Source organism: Beta vulgaris, chromosome 9 (assembly GCF_026745355.1).
Source record: "Beta vulgaris subsp. vulgaris cultivar EL10 chromosome 9, EL10.2, whole genome shotgun sequence".
Taxonomy (NCBI): Eukaryota; Viridiplantae; Streptophyta; class Magnoliopsida; order Caryophyllales; family Amaranthaceae; genus Beta; species Beta vulgaris.
In genome coordinates this window covers 45,694,956-45,712,624 of record NC_079210.1, presented here as the reverse complement: position 1 = coordinate 45,712,624, position 17,669 = coordinate 45,694,956, and the positions used below count along the sequence as shown (strand labels likewise).

Here is a 17,669-nt window from a genome sequence, read left to right as displayed (position 1 = left end):
TTCAATGGTATAACTTCCTATCTCCCATATGGGGGATTAAGGTTCAAATCTTGGTGGAAGCAAAATTTCAATATTGTTGGGGGTAGAGTTTGGGGGTTGTTGGGCCTTTTGATGAGTGATCCTGTACGAGGACAGTCAAGAAGAAATTCACCTTACCACGAATCCCCGAGAAGAGAAAAAAAATAGAGATGCAAAACTACAAAAGACTGTCTTATACTCCTACATGGCTAATTTGGCTACATCTACACTTAAAAGACTCGTTTTTTTAGTGCTAAAGACCCGAGACATCCACTATTCCACTATGATTCGGGGGTAGTTGAGAAGTTCTTAAGGAAAAAAAGTAGAATCAAAACTCTTCTTACTAATTGAGTGACGCAGCATATTCCCCTATCATATATTCATATAATCATATTCAACCCTCACCATTATTTCCCATCTCAAACAATCTCCTATCCTTCAAAATTGAAACACACAGAAAAAAAAAAAAAAACGAAACAGAGAGAAAAGATATGGCTCTGACAACAAACACTTCATCTCTGACATCAAAATTGATCTTCAACAACACTCCTGAATTCAATTCCCGAAAACCCCATCAACCGAATTTCTCTCTCCTCCCAATCAAAGCGTCATCATCTTCAAAATCTTCCACAAATAACACCAGCACCCGCAACCCATATCCAAAATGGTCCTTAGAAGGTTGGAGATCAAAGAAAGCACTTCAACAACCCGAATACCCAGACCCGAATGAGTTGGATTCGGTTCTTAAAACCCTTGAATCTTTCCCACCAATTGTATTTGCAGGTGAAGCTAGAAGCCTTGAAGAAAGAATTGGTCAAGCTGCCATGGGAAAAGCTTTTTTACTTCAAGGTGGAGATTGTGCTGAGAGTTTTAAGGAGTTTAGTGCTAATAATATTAGAGATACTTTCAGGCTTCTTCTACAGATGAGTGTTGTTCTTATGTTTGGTGGTCAAATGCCTGTTGTTAAGGTATAAATTTTTATCCTTTTTTATGCAAATTTTGTTGTATTTGATTAATCTGTTTCAGTGATTGATATTTTAATTCAGTGGTGGAAATTTTGGGTAGGAATTTTATATTCTTGCGTTTATAATTATGGCAATTGGATACTTTTAAGGGGAAAAAATGAAAATTTTGCTTTGTTGTTGTTATTGTTGTTGTTGCTGTTGTAGTAGTATATGATGACTTCTGGTAGTGTCATTGAATTGTAGAAATGAGTTCATGGGGGTTGGTAGAACTTTGTTTTCAAGGGGGTAGGTGGATATTTTGTATGGAAAAAGAAAGCTTTTTTGTTATATTGGTTTTTGTCCTGTTTTTATGTAAATTCTGGCCTTTAGTTATTGTGGCATGTGGTAATTGGGTACTTGTTTTGGGTGATTGATCTTTGGAAGTTGGGTTTGGCAGTTTAGGCTAGGAAGAGGTTTCATGGAAATTTGATGAGAATTCAGAGGATCACTTTTTTGGGGAGGGTTGTGTGGGAGATTGATAATATCTATCCACCGGGTAAGTTGTAAATACCTGAGTTGGAATCCACTAATTATTCATGTGTATCTCAGGATCTAGGGGTATATTACCTATTGGGTAGACAAAGTTTTTCTGCTTGTGTGGGGTTATTGGGATTAGTTTCTCCTCGCCATAGATGCTCATGTGAAAATAAAAGTCACTGGAACCCTTTGTATGAAGATTAAATGTGTGCTTTAAATTTCTAAAGCAATGGCTAATTGCTTGAATGCCTTAGATTTTGATCTGTTTTGCTACTAACATGAGTTAACGTATGTTCTAGATTTTATAAGCCATACTCGTTGGTCATTACATGATCTACATTCCCTCTCACAGTTTTCGGATTGAAACATGGAGTAGGAGATGTAGCTTGCCTATTTCATAAAGTGGTTCTAGGTTTCTTAGAATAGCAAATGTGAAGCTTTCACAATGGTTAAAGAGAATTAAATCACAAGAAAGATTTCAAGCATTCATCAATTATTAAATTAGAGTCGATGTGGAAGGACTATTTGATCATGTTGCAGCATATGGGAAATTTCATTAGAGATGTTGGTAGCTTTATGGGACCCAGCATCAAGTTTGTTTCAACAAACTTAAGAGTAATTCATAGGGCTGTTGTCTATGACTACTGACATTCCTCTCACAGTTTTCGGATTGAAACATGGAGTAGGAGATGTAGCCTGCCTATTACATTTTTATTACAAAAGTGGCTCTAGGCTTCTCAAAATAGGAAATGTGAAGATTTCACAATGGTTAAGGAGAATTAAAATCACAAGAAAGATTTGCTTCAAAAAAAAAGAAAGATTCAATCATTCATCATTCATCTTCTGTTTTTCTTACAGAAGAAGCTGTCTGGTTTTGCATTTTCTAAAATGTGTTTTTGGTCTGTGTTGCGGCATATTAGCTCACAACATTACATATATGCAGAGGATCCACCATGGATCATGAGCCCTTTTACAACATTTAGTAATGAGACAAAGCACAACAAAACAAATTAGGATTACAGCTGTTACATTGTGCCAGTCATCAAATAAAGAAAAAATTACAGCACTATTAGTTATATTTTCTCCTCGGTAAATCCTTGCATTATTGTGTATTGCATGTAGTTCAAGCTGTTACACCACCTTCAATATTGGATTTTTCCTTCTAGGTAAATTGTGCCTTGTATTTTCAATTGTATTTCTGTTTTGCAAGAGGTAGGTTTGGAGTGTAGATCTGATTGATGACAACTTGAAGCTGGTCACTTGCTGGTTTAATCAGAGCAATGATTCTCTATTAGAATTCAACTTCATGGTCCTGAATGAGAGGCAATAGAGATAGTAGGGTACAATAGGAAAGTTGAGTCTCTTGGGTTTTACATCATTGCATTTTAATATTAATGACAAAACTACTGATTATGAAATTATTGCTACTAATAATACTTGGAGAAAAGAAAAAGGATGATCTAGCTGACCACTAAAGCATTGGAAAAGTAGGGTGTGATTAGCACAATTGGTGGACACGCAGTTGGTTAGTGACAAAGCTCAGCTCTCCAGTTTTTGAGCCTTGTGACTGGCTGTGAGCTTGTGATAGAGCTTGCAACGTTTCCTTTGACAAACAAACGTATCAAAAAATGGGTTGGCCATTATTAACTTGGATATAAATGAGATGAAGAAAGAAGAAGAGAGATTGATGACCAAGCTAGTATAAGGTCTCGTTGTTAATAATTTTTTTAAAAAATTATTAAGAGGACCCTACTAAATTAGAACCTCTCATAAGTAAACTTGGTCCAGCTTTATAGGCTAGACCCTGGGTATGAGGGGAAAGGAGAAGGGAAATCCATAACCCCAAGAACCGCAACCAGTAAAGATCAAACTTATACCAAATTACCAACTAAACCAGCGCTACTTGGTCATTCTCATTGTTAAATGATTTTAGAAGAAGTTGACTTTTTTTTCTTGCTTTTATGATATAGTCTTACGACTTAATGAACAATGTAGTCATCATATTTTCTCAACAAGACGAGGTTATTACGATTAGGACTTAAGAAGACGGGTTTATCATAACTAGGAGTTCTGTTATGTAGCATAGGTTAGCAAGATGGGTTTGCAACTGGGGTTGGAAATTGTATATGAAATATTTGGTATCAAATAATGAAAGTGCAGTTGCATTGTTTAGGTGGGCAGAATGGCGGGTCAGTTTGCAAAGCCACGATCAGATGGGTTTGAGGAGAAGAATGGAGTGAAACTACCAAGCTACAGAGGTGACAACATTAATGGTGATGTATTTGAGGAAAAGGCAAGAATTCCTGATCCTCATAGGATGATAAGGGCATACACGCAATCAGTGGCAACTTTGAACCTTCTAAGGGCCTTCGCTACTGGAGGATATGCTGCCATGCAAAGGGTCGTGCATTGGAATCTTGATTTCATGGACCACAGTGAGCAAGGGGACAAGTATACTTCCTTTTGTCTTTTCTTTCAAATATCATCGTAGATTATGTTTATTTTTCTTTTGCAACTATTCAATTTGGTATATGAATTATATCCAGCTTTCCCATGCATCCATATCTTTATAAGACTAAGCCTCGTTTAGTTGCTCATGCAAGTTGTAACACTTCTCATGGTTGTTGGAATATAGCATTTTTCAATCTTCAGAAATTTTCATGCTTAATATTCAATGAATCACCTCCCCTTTGACTGTGTTACTTTGCATCTTCGATGCTGGTCATGTTAATATTTTACGAACCCAGTGTCCTGTAGTCCTGTATAACAACTTCTATATCGGACATTGGGTTTGTAAAATATTGGCTTCTGAAATAAGTCTTGTCTTAATCTAACTTCAATTTTTTTTTTGTTTTCAAAAAACAATACTCCTATGTAATACATTAATACTGTCATCATATCACACAAAATTTACATGTATATTTGTGTTGTTCTCATACTTGTCGTAAGAGCTTCTATGTCAATCTATCTACTTCGAAATGATGCAAGCTTTTAACTATTCTCTGATTAGCAGTGAATTAATCTTTGTTGTTTTCCAAAAGGTACCGTGAATTGGCCCATCGAGTTGATGAAGCTCTGGGCTTCATGGCTGCTGCTGGACTTGCCCTCGATCACCCAATCATGACAACAACAGAGTTTTGGACATCACATGAGTGCTTGCTCTTGCCATATGAACAAGCTCTTACGAGAGAAGATTCAACTTCTGGCTTGTACTATGATTGTTCTGCTCATATGGTTTGGGTTGGGGAGCGTACGCGGCAACTTGATTGTGCTCATGTTGAGTTTTTGAGAGGAGTTGCTAACCCTCTTGGCATTAAGGTATTTGGAGCGACTAGGTCTTGACCTGTTTGATATAGCTCCTTAGCTATGGTGTCTTTCAAACTTACACATCTCTTAATAGCATGTCAAACAAATTTGCTGTTCACGTTTAGTGTACTTTTAAGTTTTAACTTCGGGCCATTGTTCTGTTTCCTAAAGTTTGTTAGTTTTGATGTACTTGCATTGGAGTTTTATGTTTCTATGAATTATTTATTCTATCTTTACATGCTGATAATGCCCACATATGTTTCATGATTCAGGTGAGTGATAAGATGGATCCTAATGAGTTAGTTAAGCTCATTGACATTCTAAACCCTCAAAACAAGCCTGGGAGGATCACAGTGATTAGCAGGATGGGAGCTGAGAATATGAGGGTAAAGCTTCCGCATCTTATTAGAGCAGTTCGTCGCGCTGGTCAGATTGTAACTTGGGTTAGTGATCCCATGCATGGGAACACCATCAAGGCTCCATCGGGTCTCAAAACCAGGTCTTTTGATTCTATAAGGGTATGTCCTGTTTAACTTTTGCTTTACCAGATAAGTGCAAACTGATATTGTGATGCTTTTACCTTTGACTTAGATTGCTCTTTGTAGTTACCTTGGTTGATAATTGTGGAAAGAACAAATATCATGGACAAGAGTTTAGCATGCTGAAACCATTTGTATATTCCTTGCTCAATTGATGTCCGATATTTCTAACTTTGTAATTGATGAATAATTTATAGATGAAAACGTCACATGATTGTATCATCTGAATTGTTCTTTCATTTCATGCCCATGACTTCTTTTGACAGGAGATCAGATTGTAATTAGCTTAACCCTTAGCAGCTTCTAGAAAATTTCTTCAAGTATGCTAAGATTTGTGTTTATTTCCTCGGTTCATGCAACCATGACAACAAAATACTTAGTTTATCAGCTAAAATAGCTATATATTGTGGCTTATGACCTGTAGTTGGTTCTGCTAAACTGATTATTTTGGTTTTGATGACTAGGCTGAGGTTACGGCATTCTTTGATGTTCATGATCAAGAAGGAAGCTATCCTGGAGGAGTCCATCTAGAGATGACGGGTCAAAATGTGACGGAGTGTGTCGGAGGTGCACGTACCATCACATATGATGATCTGAGCTCTCGCTACCATACACATTGTGATCCAAGGTTGAATGCTTCTCAATCTCTAGAACTAGCATTCAATATCGCAGAGAGGCTTCGTAGAAGAAGACTCGGAGCGATACGTACTCTAGGCTCAGGTGCTCCCTAAGAGAATCAAGTTCATCTATATTTCAATTGTGACCAGTGCGCTATCTTGATGGGAACACATTTTTGGTTTACGATTTTGCTACATGTTTTTCGAACCTTTTCGTCTTCCTTCTTGTTGGATTGTTGTATGCTTTCTGAAGCTATAAACTATAAGATTGTGTCATGAGTATGTGGTTAATTGTCAGCAGAGTGATTCACATGGTATTTCACATTTCCAAATCAATAAATTAGATTGATATATTAATAAACACGTTTCCAGTTCACTTGACTTGTAGTACAATAACAAAACAATTACCTAAACAATCGTTGAATTAACGCACAATTTGCATAGGTTTAAAAAGTTAAGAAGCAACGATACACTATCCTAAATCGATGGAATAAGTACCAACATGCTTCGAATTCAGCCAACATTTCCAAATTTTCCAAGAGTCTGCTGTTCTGAGAAGGTAAGTAACATGATGGGATCACCTCCTTCTTGACTAGCCTATTTTAAGATACCAAGAAGGCTTGAACACTTCTATGTCTTAACTAGAAGAATCAACTTGCATGATTTGCCTCGACGATCTCATTACAAGGGCTTTAATAGCAGGTTTAAGCGTTTCCGAAAGCTTAATGATGATTAAGAACAATAGACGATACAAAACCACCATTCCAAGCAATATAGCAAGATTAACCCACTTAGAATAGCTAGTTTCCACTTGCCATATATCTTTGAGGATAACATCACCAGATATCATACTTGGTGGACTTGTTCCTTGATTATTTGGGATTTCTAATCCTTGAAATTCATTCTTAAATAACCCTTGATATGCATACTTAGTAAAGGAAATGTAGTAAAGTGGGTATTTCCAAAATGGTTTAGGTAAATCATTTGGTAATCTGAAAAATCCAGCACCTAAAATCATTAAACCTTGAACTCCTGCACCAACTATTATGCCCATAAGAAAGTTGGGCACTATACTTGCAACAATCATCATTAGGCTCTCAACCAATAACATGCATGAAAAAAGAACCATTGCAAAGTATAGGAAATCTGGGTAATCTCTCTTAAGTCCAGGTAAATAGTATGTGATTGCACCAGGAATGAGTGAGACTAGAAGCAAATATGGCATTGAAGATAGAGTGTTGGCCACAACAAAGGAAGTTGTCCCATAATGCCCGTTTAGTCTTTCTCGTTTGAACACCTGAATATATACAACATAACTAGATTTAGAATGATAGTGTTTGATCTTTGTTTTAAACAAAGCAAGTCACATAAAACAATTCAAGTACTTTTGAAAGTTTGGTACCACGATTCATGAATGTTCGTTGCCCTAGATTATATCAGTAACTATCATGGAGGTTCATTCTATTATCAGTCGAAACGTACAATAATGTTTACATGTCTAATACAATTCATGTGCTACACGAGTGTTTTTGTATGTCAAACTATATATTGCACATAGTTTTTGTTTGATTTATGTCGTCTTTGTTGCTGCAATTATAAATAAAATTAATCTACAAGTAAGCGCAAAATAAATTTTTTTCAAGTAAACCATATATATTTATACAATTTAACTTTGTTGAGGAATAGTGTAATTCATTTTTAACTTATGACAAATAATCATATATTTTATTAGTAAATATTAAACATTATCTATACTAATATATTAAAAGGCGTGCATAAATAAAATATCATACACGGGGCATAGTATAGGTTTTGATCCTGTGACCTCAAATTCATGTACTAAAGTTTTAACCACTAGACCAAGTTGTATTTAATAATATCATATCAAAGTATAATATTAATAAATAAAATTTATCTTACACGGGGCATTGCCCGGGCCTAATAACTAGTTTATTTATTACAAATTGGTAACTATGCATGTATGATAAAGCTCACTAGTGAAACATCGAAAAATTAGTTTTAATCACTTAATAAAGTTCGATTGAATCCAAAGATATAAGACAATCATGCATGAGTACTACTCCCTCTGTTTTTTTTTATCTTTCTCACTTTCCTGTGCACATCTCCCAATGCACATTTTTAAACTTAAATATCTTTTATTATATATATATATAAAATAAAAATATCATTGAATATTAATATCAATTGAGACGAATCAAACAAGACCCCACATGACTATATTTTTTCTTATAAATTGAAAACAATTGAGAAGATTCTCTCTAACTATAAATAGTGTCAAGATTCTAAGTGAGAATGATAAAAAAACAGAGGGAGTAAGATGTACCTTCATATCTTCAACAAAGGAAGGAAATCCTCCAATGCTCATGAAAGTTAAAAAAGAAGACACGAACATAAGCAACCAACCTTTAGCCTGAAAACATTCCAAACATATACAACTACAAGTTTATTCAAAGAACTTCATATTCAAAGTATTCTCTCCGGTCTTTATTAGTTTACCCCTTTCTTTTACACAGAGTTTTAGGAGAAATAATATTGTGGGTCATAAAAAGAAAGAGAAACTATTATTTTATATTAAAGTTGAATGTATGTGTGAAGAAAAGTTAGTGGTCTCATTTCAAAAATAGAAACAAAAGAAAGAGGTAAATTAATAACGGACATCTCAAAAAGGAATACGGGTAAACTAATATAGACCGGAAGGAGTACTACTTTAACTAGAATATGATTATTTTACCTAACAAGAATATATGGAAGAGAATTTCTAAACCTGAATTGAGTTATAAGTTGATCCAAGATCATAGAAGATGGTGCCTAAACCAAATGCCAAAATGAGGTACACCAAGAATCGCGCCCAATAATAACCTAAATCACGGTACATATTTACAAAGGATCTTCTTGTAAGAACTTGACATTGGGTAGAAAAACTAGCATGTCTTTTGTTTGTCTCTAATCTTTCACCATTCTGCAATTAATTAGCAGATAGTTAGTCATATACATTTCGTTATGTCTTCTAGGAATAGCCGAATAGGTTGTTCATCCGATATTACATTAGTAGTGGCAGTAGAACGAAAATTATATCAACTAAATCGAATAATAGTACTTTCTCCGTTTTTAATTTGTGTTTTATTTTTCATATTTTTTATTGCATAACTTGAAGATGAATATAAAAAGCGTCAAAATAAATAGTATATATGAAATTATATATATTGTGACAAAGTCAAAATAATATTTGTAAACAAGATAAAAGTCAAAGTGTCACGATAATTTAAAGAAAAAATTATTTTAAATAAGTCAATGTTTGCGCAGCCTCTTATCTTAAGTCTACCTTTTGATTATTGAGTTAGGTTTGTATGTCTGTTTTCTTCTATTGAGTTTTAACCTGTTTGTAACTTGTTTAGTAGGTTACTTATGGTACGTGTTACAATGTCCCTCTCCTAAAACAGGCAAGGGAGGCAAGGGTGAGGTGGGATATTGTAACACATATTATAAGTAACCTACTAAAGAAGTCAAAAACATGTTAAAACTCAATAGAAGAAAACAGACATACCAGTCTAAGGGTCTATTTTCCCCATCTTATTTTCAGTTCAGTTCAAATCAATTCAGATCAGTTCAGTTCAGTTCAGTTCAGATCGTCTCTTGACAATACTTTTACTCTCACATATCACTATTCATTATTCAGTTCAGTTCAATTCAATTCAGTTCAACTGTTTTATGACAAAGAGAACAGACCCTAACTCTATAGAGATAATCAAAAGATAAACTTCAAATGGGAAAACTGCATAAAGATTGACTTATTTAAAACAATTTTCCTAATTTAAAAACAGATATATTAGTATCTACTATCTAACTACCGTTAACCGTGACTTTTTAAGTGATAGATCAATACCTGATTACTTATTTTGGCAATGATTCCTCTCACTCGTTGAAAATTCTCAGATGATTTGTAAGAATTCAACAAAATGTTGACGTTTTCCTCCGTTGATTTTCTGTCGAGTAAGCAGCCTTCCTCAATATCCTTATTATGGAGACAAAAAAAAGTAGCAACTATCAAACTTTGCCAAAAATTTTCAAGAAAAAAGCACAAAAATACAAAGCTAAACAAGACCTTTTTTTTTTATGTTGAATTAGGTCCATATATGATCAGAGCGTGATTAACGGCTATATAGGACTTACTGCTTACAGAAAATGCCCTACCTCATCGACATCGTAGTCATCAAAGTCTTTGTTTATCAACTCGAGGAAGTGATCTGCTGGGTTTTGAAGAGTTGGGCATGGGTAACCTTGTGCTGCAAAAAACTACATCGAAAAGTTTAGTACTACATACATGTTTCTTTTTTAAGTAAAACAACTTCAATGTAGGGTTGTGAAATAAGCAGACACTTCTATCTTTTATATGAGATTTTTTTGAGAGAAGTGTTTCACTTATTTCACAACGGAGCAAGTATATATCAAATACAAGAGAAAGATAAATTAGCATAGCCAAAACCTTATTTGTTAAACTATGTTGGTGATGATTGTTAGTTGTTTAGTTTTAGTTTTTATTTTCAAAAATTTAAAAACAGAATCATAGAATCGTAGTATAATTTTCGATTTTTAGTTGTCAGTATGACTAGTATAAATATATTTCCTCCGTTTCATATTACTCGCTACTCTTCTTAATTCACGGACTCCTATTGCTTAAAGAGGAAGTGTAGCAAGTAATGTGAAACTTCCCACAATGAAAAGTATAACGAGTATTATGAAACAGAGGAAGTAATAGGGAAAATTCCCTAGGTACCCCTGAGGTTTGGCGTAATTCTCAGATTACCCCTCACATTTGGGAAATTCCTCAGATACCCCTGAAGTTTGTGTTTAGGCCAAACTTCAAGAGTACCTGAGATATTTTCCCATATAAATAATATGAACTTGAATGTACAACTTTTATAAAATCCTAAAATCAAAAACTAAAAAACGATAAGGAAATTTTGCCCAAAAAAACCTTATAAAACATTTTTTGCGAAAACAAACCAAAAAGTTAATTATTTTTACAAGATGAAACCTTAGACCAATTTCCGGTGTTGACCCTTATCTTTCTGGCGTTAACCCTATCAATTTTCCTTCTTCCTCCATCATCACCACGTAGCCACCACTACCAACACCTGCGACAGCCCCCACCCCTGAAGCCCCTACTTCACCCCACCCCCGCCCCCCCAACCCCTGAAGCCCCTAACCCCTCCTTCCACCTCCTCAGGCGGCAGCCCCCCCCCCTTTCGCCCCTACCCTCTCTCATCTCCCTCCTTCCCTCCCTCACCTTTCCCCCCTCTCCTCTCCCTTCGTCCACCCAACACCGCTATGCCACCCGGAGTTCCCCTCCGCAACCCCTTCGCCCCGTAGCCCCCCCTCCGCAACTCCTTCCCCCCTAGCTCCCCCCTTCGAAACCCAGAAAATCTGAACCCACCACCATCACATGACCATAACACCATGAAGCTCCCCCACCACCACCACCACCACCACGAAACTCATTACCCACTACCACCACAAATGAAACGGAAACTACCTTGAAAACCTTTGCTCAACATCAAACCAAAAACCACAAATGAGCACATCTCGAACTTAAAAACTCAAAAATCGAATTTTTGGGTTTGATATTTTGAGAGTCGAACCTTAAAATTCGATTATTGGGTTTAAAACTTTGAGATTCGGGCTGAAATTTCCAAAAACAAGTGTTCGAAGTTGAGATTCAAACAAAAAAAAACCAAAAAGTAGAAGGAATAGGGAGGTAATTTAGAAAGAGATAGGGCTTAGAGTCTGAAGCAGCAGCACACAAGAGGAGGAGACGTGCGAGAGAAGAAAGCGAGAACCATGGGAAGTGAGAGAGGGGATGAGTGAGGAAAATAAGGAGAGGAGTGGTTGATGTGTTGGGGGGGGGCTTGCGGCAAGTGTTTGTAGTGGTGGCTAGTTGGTGATTATGGAGGAAGAAGGGAAATTGCTAGTGTCAACGTCGGAAAGATAAGGGTCAACACTGGAAAATGATCTCAGGTTTCATCTTGCAAAAATAATGAACTTTTTGGTTTGTTTTTGCAAAAAATTGCTTTATAAGATTTTTTTTCGCAAAACAGAACTCATAAGAATTTTTTTTTTTTACTAATTTTTCAAACAATACTGATACCGATCAAGTCCTATTTTTTCCAACTCTTATCCTTTTCTCCTTCCCAAAATAAATTCCCTACAATTTTGGCCTTATATTGATTCTGGCCGGCAAGAACAAAACCTACATCAAACCACTGTTATATCCATATTAATAAAGCTACACTGCTCATTATCTAGGCTTATACGGCATGACTTAGATTCCCTTAATCCCTTTAGTAGTTTAATTAGTTTAGTCCCACAAAAGAACAAAAATATATGAATAGAACTATAAGCTAATAGGCTCACCTCATTTGCTTCTCTAGCAGGACCAAAATAGACTGTTTTACCAGCAGATAAAAGACAGAGATTATCAAACAGGCGAAAGACTTGACTGCTAGGCTGGTGTATAGATGCAATAATTGTCCTTCCTTTTCTCCTTTCATTCCCTACAATTCTACTCATAACATAGAATGATGCTGCACTATCAAGACCACTTGTTGGCTCATCAAGGAAAAGAAGCTTAGGATGAGTTAATATCTCTATGCAAATACTAAGTCTCCTCCTTTCTCCACTACTTAACCCTTTACTCCCCCACCCTCCAATTCTTGTGTTAATTGCTTTTTGTAAACCCATCTCCTTAATGCAATCATCTGCCCTCTTTCTCTTCTCGGCTTTCGACATTGATGCCGGTAACTGGAGCTCGCTTGAGTAGTATACAGTTTCTTGCAATGTCAAGGTTGTTACCAATGCATCGTCTTGTGTCACGTAAGCCTATAGAAACAAACCATGCACACCATAATAAGTATTAGCAATTACTTCTATCAAAGACGACATAAACTGGTTAAAGACATACATTTTGATCCACAAAATAAGAGGTACATACATACTATCTAATAATTGATGAGAAAGTCTAAAATTATGGCTATGATGTGCTTACAAATTGTTTTTTCTTTTTTGGTGTATAAGGCACAAAGGGCATCAACATAGATTTTACCTATGATGCACGGACACGATCTCTACGAGTCAACGTTTTGCGTTTTCAATACTTTAAACGTTTCCGACACTTCAGGATGCTTTCAAGCCCATGATTTATAAACATTCTCTTACTTCTCGATTTAAAATTTTCATGTTTAGTACAACTCAATTCATCTCTAATTGGAAAAAAAAGTATTATCATGTGAATATATATTATTTAAAATAGTTCGTATAGTAAAATTAATGACTTTAATACGTCAAGACTCCCAAAACCGTACAGCATACCAAAATTGTGCTCAAAATACCCAACCTATTAGTATATATGTGTGACAAATACTAGATCATAGTTCTATCAAATCTATATAATCATATCACAATACTACCTTAACATAAGTAGATAATAATGTACTCAAGTATGCAAATCTTAACCGACGTCAAAGAAAAAAGGAGAGTATCAAAAGCACTATACCAATGTGCCATAAGCAAGAGCTTGTTTGTGACCATTGACAAGTATTTGTCCACTTTGTTTGGTGTTCATATCCAGTCTCCCTACAATTATAAAATAAAAAATTAGCATTTCCTAATTATCACATGGATGAAGAAATTTGTGGTACACTAGCTAGAGGCCAGAGGCGCATCTAATAGGCAATAGGGCATGTAAAACGACCAACAATACAGGGTCAGACGTTTTAGAGGGTCCAAAAGTCGTGAATGAAATATTTGTTTTAGTCATATTGTCTAAACACGAGCTTTAAAATATTAATAATATATATTATAGAATACATTATTTACAATGTTAAAATCTATGTATAATGTCTTTATATTTAGTGTCCAATTTTATAATTAGCACAATTCACAAAGGCCTCAAAATTTTTAAGACGACCTTGGTAGCTAAGTACACCTTTAATGGAATAACATGAAGATGAAGAAAGAAAGAAGCACCTGCTAAGGCGTCGAGGAGGGTGGACTTGCCACAACCTGAAGGACCCATGATAGCTAACACCTGACCAGGGCAAGCATAACCACTTACCTCTTCAAGTATATTTTTTTTAGTGTCTTCTTTATGTGACACCGTCGCCCACAAATGATCCCATGTTAAGTACACTCCATCATCTCTAATCTTCAAAGGAAGCTCCATTGTTTTTTGAGCTTCAATATTATTACTATTATTATTGAGCATAGTGTACTACTAGTACTTTACTAGTTTTGGTGATTATATGTTGTGATTTTGATTTGGTAAAATGGAGCTTTTGAGCAAAAGTTTTAGAGGTTGTTTTCGATGTATATGTTTATGCACCGTGCTTGAATTGTTAGAGCTCTTTGGCCTGTTTATATATTGCAATATTGGTTAACATGATATTTTAGTTTGCTTTAACTGTGTAACATGTGGCCGGTTGCGGATCAATTTGACGAAATGTAGTCATTTTGAAATTCATATGAAGACGCAAAAGGACAATTAGTTTTAATGCAAACATTGAGAATTCATATCTTGGAGGATTGTTATCTCCAATTTCCTCCTGTTATTTCGTCCATTTTCTGGATCGTTTAGTTATTTGGGAGAATCTGACACTTACTGTGATGTTGATGGATGGAACTTTATGTTAATTCTTTATTCTTTTATCCATATGACCTACGAAGGCGGTATACAGTACAAAGAAGGGAAGGGGGGTTCGAACCTATGACCTATCGTTCACAACACCTCAATCTTAACCAATAGGCCAAGACATCCTTGGTAGAAGTATGTATGTGTTGTAACGGAAGTAATAAAGCAACAAATAATTAAAGAACAATCGATATAAGAATTAACGTGGTTTACTAATGATATGTTAGCTACGTTCACAGACACAGGAGAAACGTTTTATTATCTTTAGGAGATAGGGAGTACATATTACAGAATATTGGATGTAGAAGTTAATTATAAGGTTTATATAGTATCTTACTAATTAGTCTAACCAAATGGCCATGGGCGTAAACCCGAAACTAAAACAGACTCGTTATACTAAACAACATATACAGATGGAGCAAGTCCCCGTGCTTGGTTAATCTTAACGCCAGATAATTCAAGGCATATATATCAACAGTATATGAAAGAAAGAGAACAAATAAAATATTTAAAATTTGTTACAATAATTTCTAAACCGATAACTAGGTAGGGGTGCGCAAAGGGTAGGGTTGAATCGGATCGGACTAAGGATTCTGGTATGTTCTCCGATCCGTCGAAAATCAGGATTTCGGGTCCCCGGTCCGATCCGGTCCAAACCGATGGAACAAATTTTTTTTTTGTAAAATAATAGTTAAAAGGGTAAAAAAAAACTCAATGTTGTAAAGTTTGAAAGACAAACACCTACTGTTTATTAACTTTAAGAATGTTGTTCAAATTAATAAATTTTAATGTATCTATTTTACAAATATATATAAATTTAAATAATTTTTTTAAAAAAAATGTACTCAAGAGTCCAACAGGTCAAAAATCGGATCGGATCAGAAAATTTTCGATCCACACCGGACCGAACCGAAAATATTCCGATCCGATCCCAATCTTAAAAAATTGCAAATTTCGATCCATAGCTCTAGCCAGTTCCAGTCCGGTCCTAGACCGATGAACATCCCTACTGATAACTAAACTATAAACCGTTTAATTTGCTATTATAATACATAGAGTATGACATGATTAAGAAAGACCCACTTTTCAATTGATAGTTAAATAACAAGTTTATAATGATTATTGGAATAATATAGGGGAGGAATCATAAACTATGTTAGTCCTTAAGTACAATACTCTAGTTAGAGGATACTCGAATATTTAGGGTGGGGGAAATGAAAAAGCACCATTAATATGATATGTAAAAGTCCATCCATATTTTCCAAATAGGTAGGACAAATGGACAATATAAAAGTCTTTGGAGATTTAAGATAGCTCCCAATCTTGGGTTTACCTTTCCAATTTTATTTGGCAAGAATATGTAGGACAATATAAGAGTCTATAGGAACACAATTTCGTGTTTGATTAATCTCGTTACACTATCCACGGTATAATTAGTTTTTAGAAGTTAAGTGGAGAAATTAAGAATATCACGCATCCCGATGGCTTTCCAAAATTGCGGGGAAGGGGGGTTACTTGTAGTGCTAAATAGATATACTACTATCAATTAAAAAAAGACTTGAAAAAAAAACGAGCAAAATGTGTTTGGATCCTCTAGAGTTGTAAAATAATTCTACAAGATAGAGTTTGAGCCTCCCCCCCCCCCTCCCCCCTATTTTTTCTCATCAAAATCCATCCCTTAATCTTTCCCTTCCACCAATATAAGCCATTGATTTACATTATGATTCAGATACAACTCTACCTGGTAAAGTTTCACGAAAACTTTAGAGGATTCAAACTCGGGAGAAAACAAGGTCTACAAACCAATCATGAAAGTTGTCTTTAAAAAACGGTTTTTTCACCATATACCCCTGACAAATGTTTTTTTGCACCATATACCCTTTCAACTTTCCAAATTCATCATATACCCCTTACTTTTCGAAAAATACATCAAGTTACCCTTAATGACTAACGGTGTTAAACTCCGTTAGTCATTAACCTCTAATCACCCTCTAACTCTAATTAATTAACCTAAATCTAACCCTAATACCCTAACCCTAACCCTAACCCTAATCCTCTAATAACCTAACCCTAACCCTAACCTCCACCCCCACCCCAACCCCACCCCCACCCCACCACTGCAGTCCCCCTCCCCACCACCCCCGAAACCCCCCTCCACCCTTTTGCCACCTGCAGTGCTGCACCCCCCTCCTCTTCCGCCACCCGCCGCACCACACCCGTAGCACTAGAACGACGAGGAGGAGGTAGGCGGCGACGGCTGAGAAAAGTCTACGACGAGTAGAACTAGAACGACGAGGACGTGAAGCCCAGCCATTTCGACTTTTCTCGGCCGTTGCAAACCGCAAGTGGCGACTTTCTCCTAGTCGCTGTGCAAGTTCAAATTGCGGCTGCGCAAGTTTGCCGTGGTGCCACCCAACGAGGCAGGCAGTTTGCGCGAGTTTGTGCACGGGTGTGGTGCTGCGGGTGGCGGAAGAGGAGGGGGTGCGGCGTTGCAGGTGGCGGAACGATGGAGGGGGGTCTCAGGGCTAGTGGGGTCGTGGGATGGTGGGGAGGGGGGACTGCAGTGGTGGGGGTGGGGAAGGGGGTGGGGGTGGGGTTGGGGTGTGGGTGGAGGGGGTGATGTAGCAGTGGGGTAAGGGGTGGGGGTGATGTGGCAGTGGGTGTAAGGGGTGGGGTGATGTGGCAGTGGGGGTGATGTGGCAGTGGGTTAGTTAAAGTGTATTAGATTAGGGTTAGGATTAGGGTTTAATTTAGGTTAGTTAATTAGGGTTAGAGGGGATTAGGGGTTAATGACTAACGGAAGTCTAACACCGTTAGTCAAAAGGGTAAGTTGATGTATTTTTCGAAATGTGAGGGGTATATGATGAATTTGGAAAGTCGAAAGGGTATACGGTGCAAAAAAAAATTTGTCAGGAGTATATGGTGAAAAAACCGTTAAAAAAATGCATGTAAGTCATTGAAAAAAAATGCATTCAAGTAGGTTCACTCAATAGATAACTCTAGT

At 36.4% G+C, this 17,669-nt stretch overlaps 2 protein-coding genes across 3 annotated transcripts; one reads left to right on the top strand and one right to left on the bottom strand.

Moving 5' to 3' along the window:
• The first annotated feature begins 313 nt into the window (after window positions 1-313).
• On the top strand, window positions 314-6,237 carry LOC104904053 (phospho-2-dehydro-3-deoxyheptonate aldolase 2, chloroplastic). The gene is made up of 5 exons (XM_010692226.3): window positions 314-986; window positions 3,673-3,950; window positions 4,541-4,817; window positions 5,078-5,323; window positions 5,809-6,237. Exons 1-5 carry the CDS (start codon window positions 510-512, stop codon window positions 6,073-6,075), a joined length of 1,545 nt encoding a protein of 514 aa, XP_010690528.1. The 5' UTR covers window positions 314-509; the 3' UTR covers window positions 6,076-6,237.
• Window positions 6,238-6,278: 41 nt separating this feature from the next.
• On the bottom strand, window positions 6,279-14,378 carry LOC104904052 (ABC transporter G family member 1). 2 transcript variants are annotated; one of them, XM_010692225.4, is made up of 8 exons: window positions 14,005-14,378; window positions 13,532-13,611; window positions 12,394-12,858; window positions 10,174-10,275; window positions 9,866-9,994; window positions 8,747-8,941; window positions 8,306-8,392; window positions 6,279-7,258 (listed from the first exon to the last, which is right to left on the bottom strand). In XM_010692225.4, exons 1-8 carry the CDS (start codon window positions 14,240-14,242, stop codon window positions 6,599-6,601), a joined length of 1,956 nt encoding a protein of 651 aa, XP_010690527.3. In that variant the 5' UTR covers window positions 14,243-14,378; the 3' UTR covers window positions 6,279-6,598. The 2 variants fall into 2 exon arrangements, with proteins under 2 accessions (XP_010690527.3, XP_057247732.1); XM_057391749.1 differs by lacking the exon at window positions 8,747-8,941.
• Between the last annotated feature and the right edge of the window lie 3,291 nt (window positions 14,379-17,669).

Bases quoted from the DNA above. Each gene is read 5' to 3' on its own strand.
- LOC104904053 (XM_010692226.3), top strand. From the start codon at position 510: ATGGCTCTGACAACAAACACTTCATCTCTGACATCAAAATTGATCTTC. The intron at 3,951-4,540 runs GTATACTTCCTT...GTTTTCCAAAAG, and splicing joins CACAGTGAGCAAGGGGACAA to GTACCGTGAATTGGCCCATC. The intron at 4,818-5,077 runs GTATTTGGAGCG...TTCATGATTCAG, and splicing joins CTAACCCTCTTGGCATTAAG to GTGAGTGATAAGATGGATCC.
- LOC104904052 (XM_010692225.4), bottom strand. From the start codon at position 14,242: ATGCTCAATAATAATAGTAATAATATTGAAGCTCAAAAAACAATGGAG. The intron at 10,276-12,393 runs GTGAGCCTATTA...TTTTCGATGTAG, and splicing joins CTGCTAGAGAAGCAAATGAG to TTTTTTGCAGCACAAGGTTA. The intron at 7,259-8,305 runs GTACATCTTACT...GTATATATTCAG, and splicing joins CCTTTGTTGAAGATATGAAG to GTGTTCAAACGAGAAAGACT.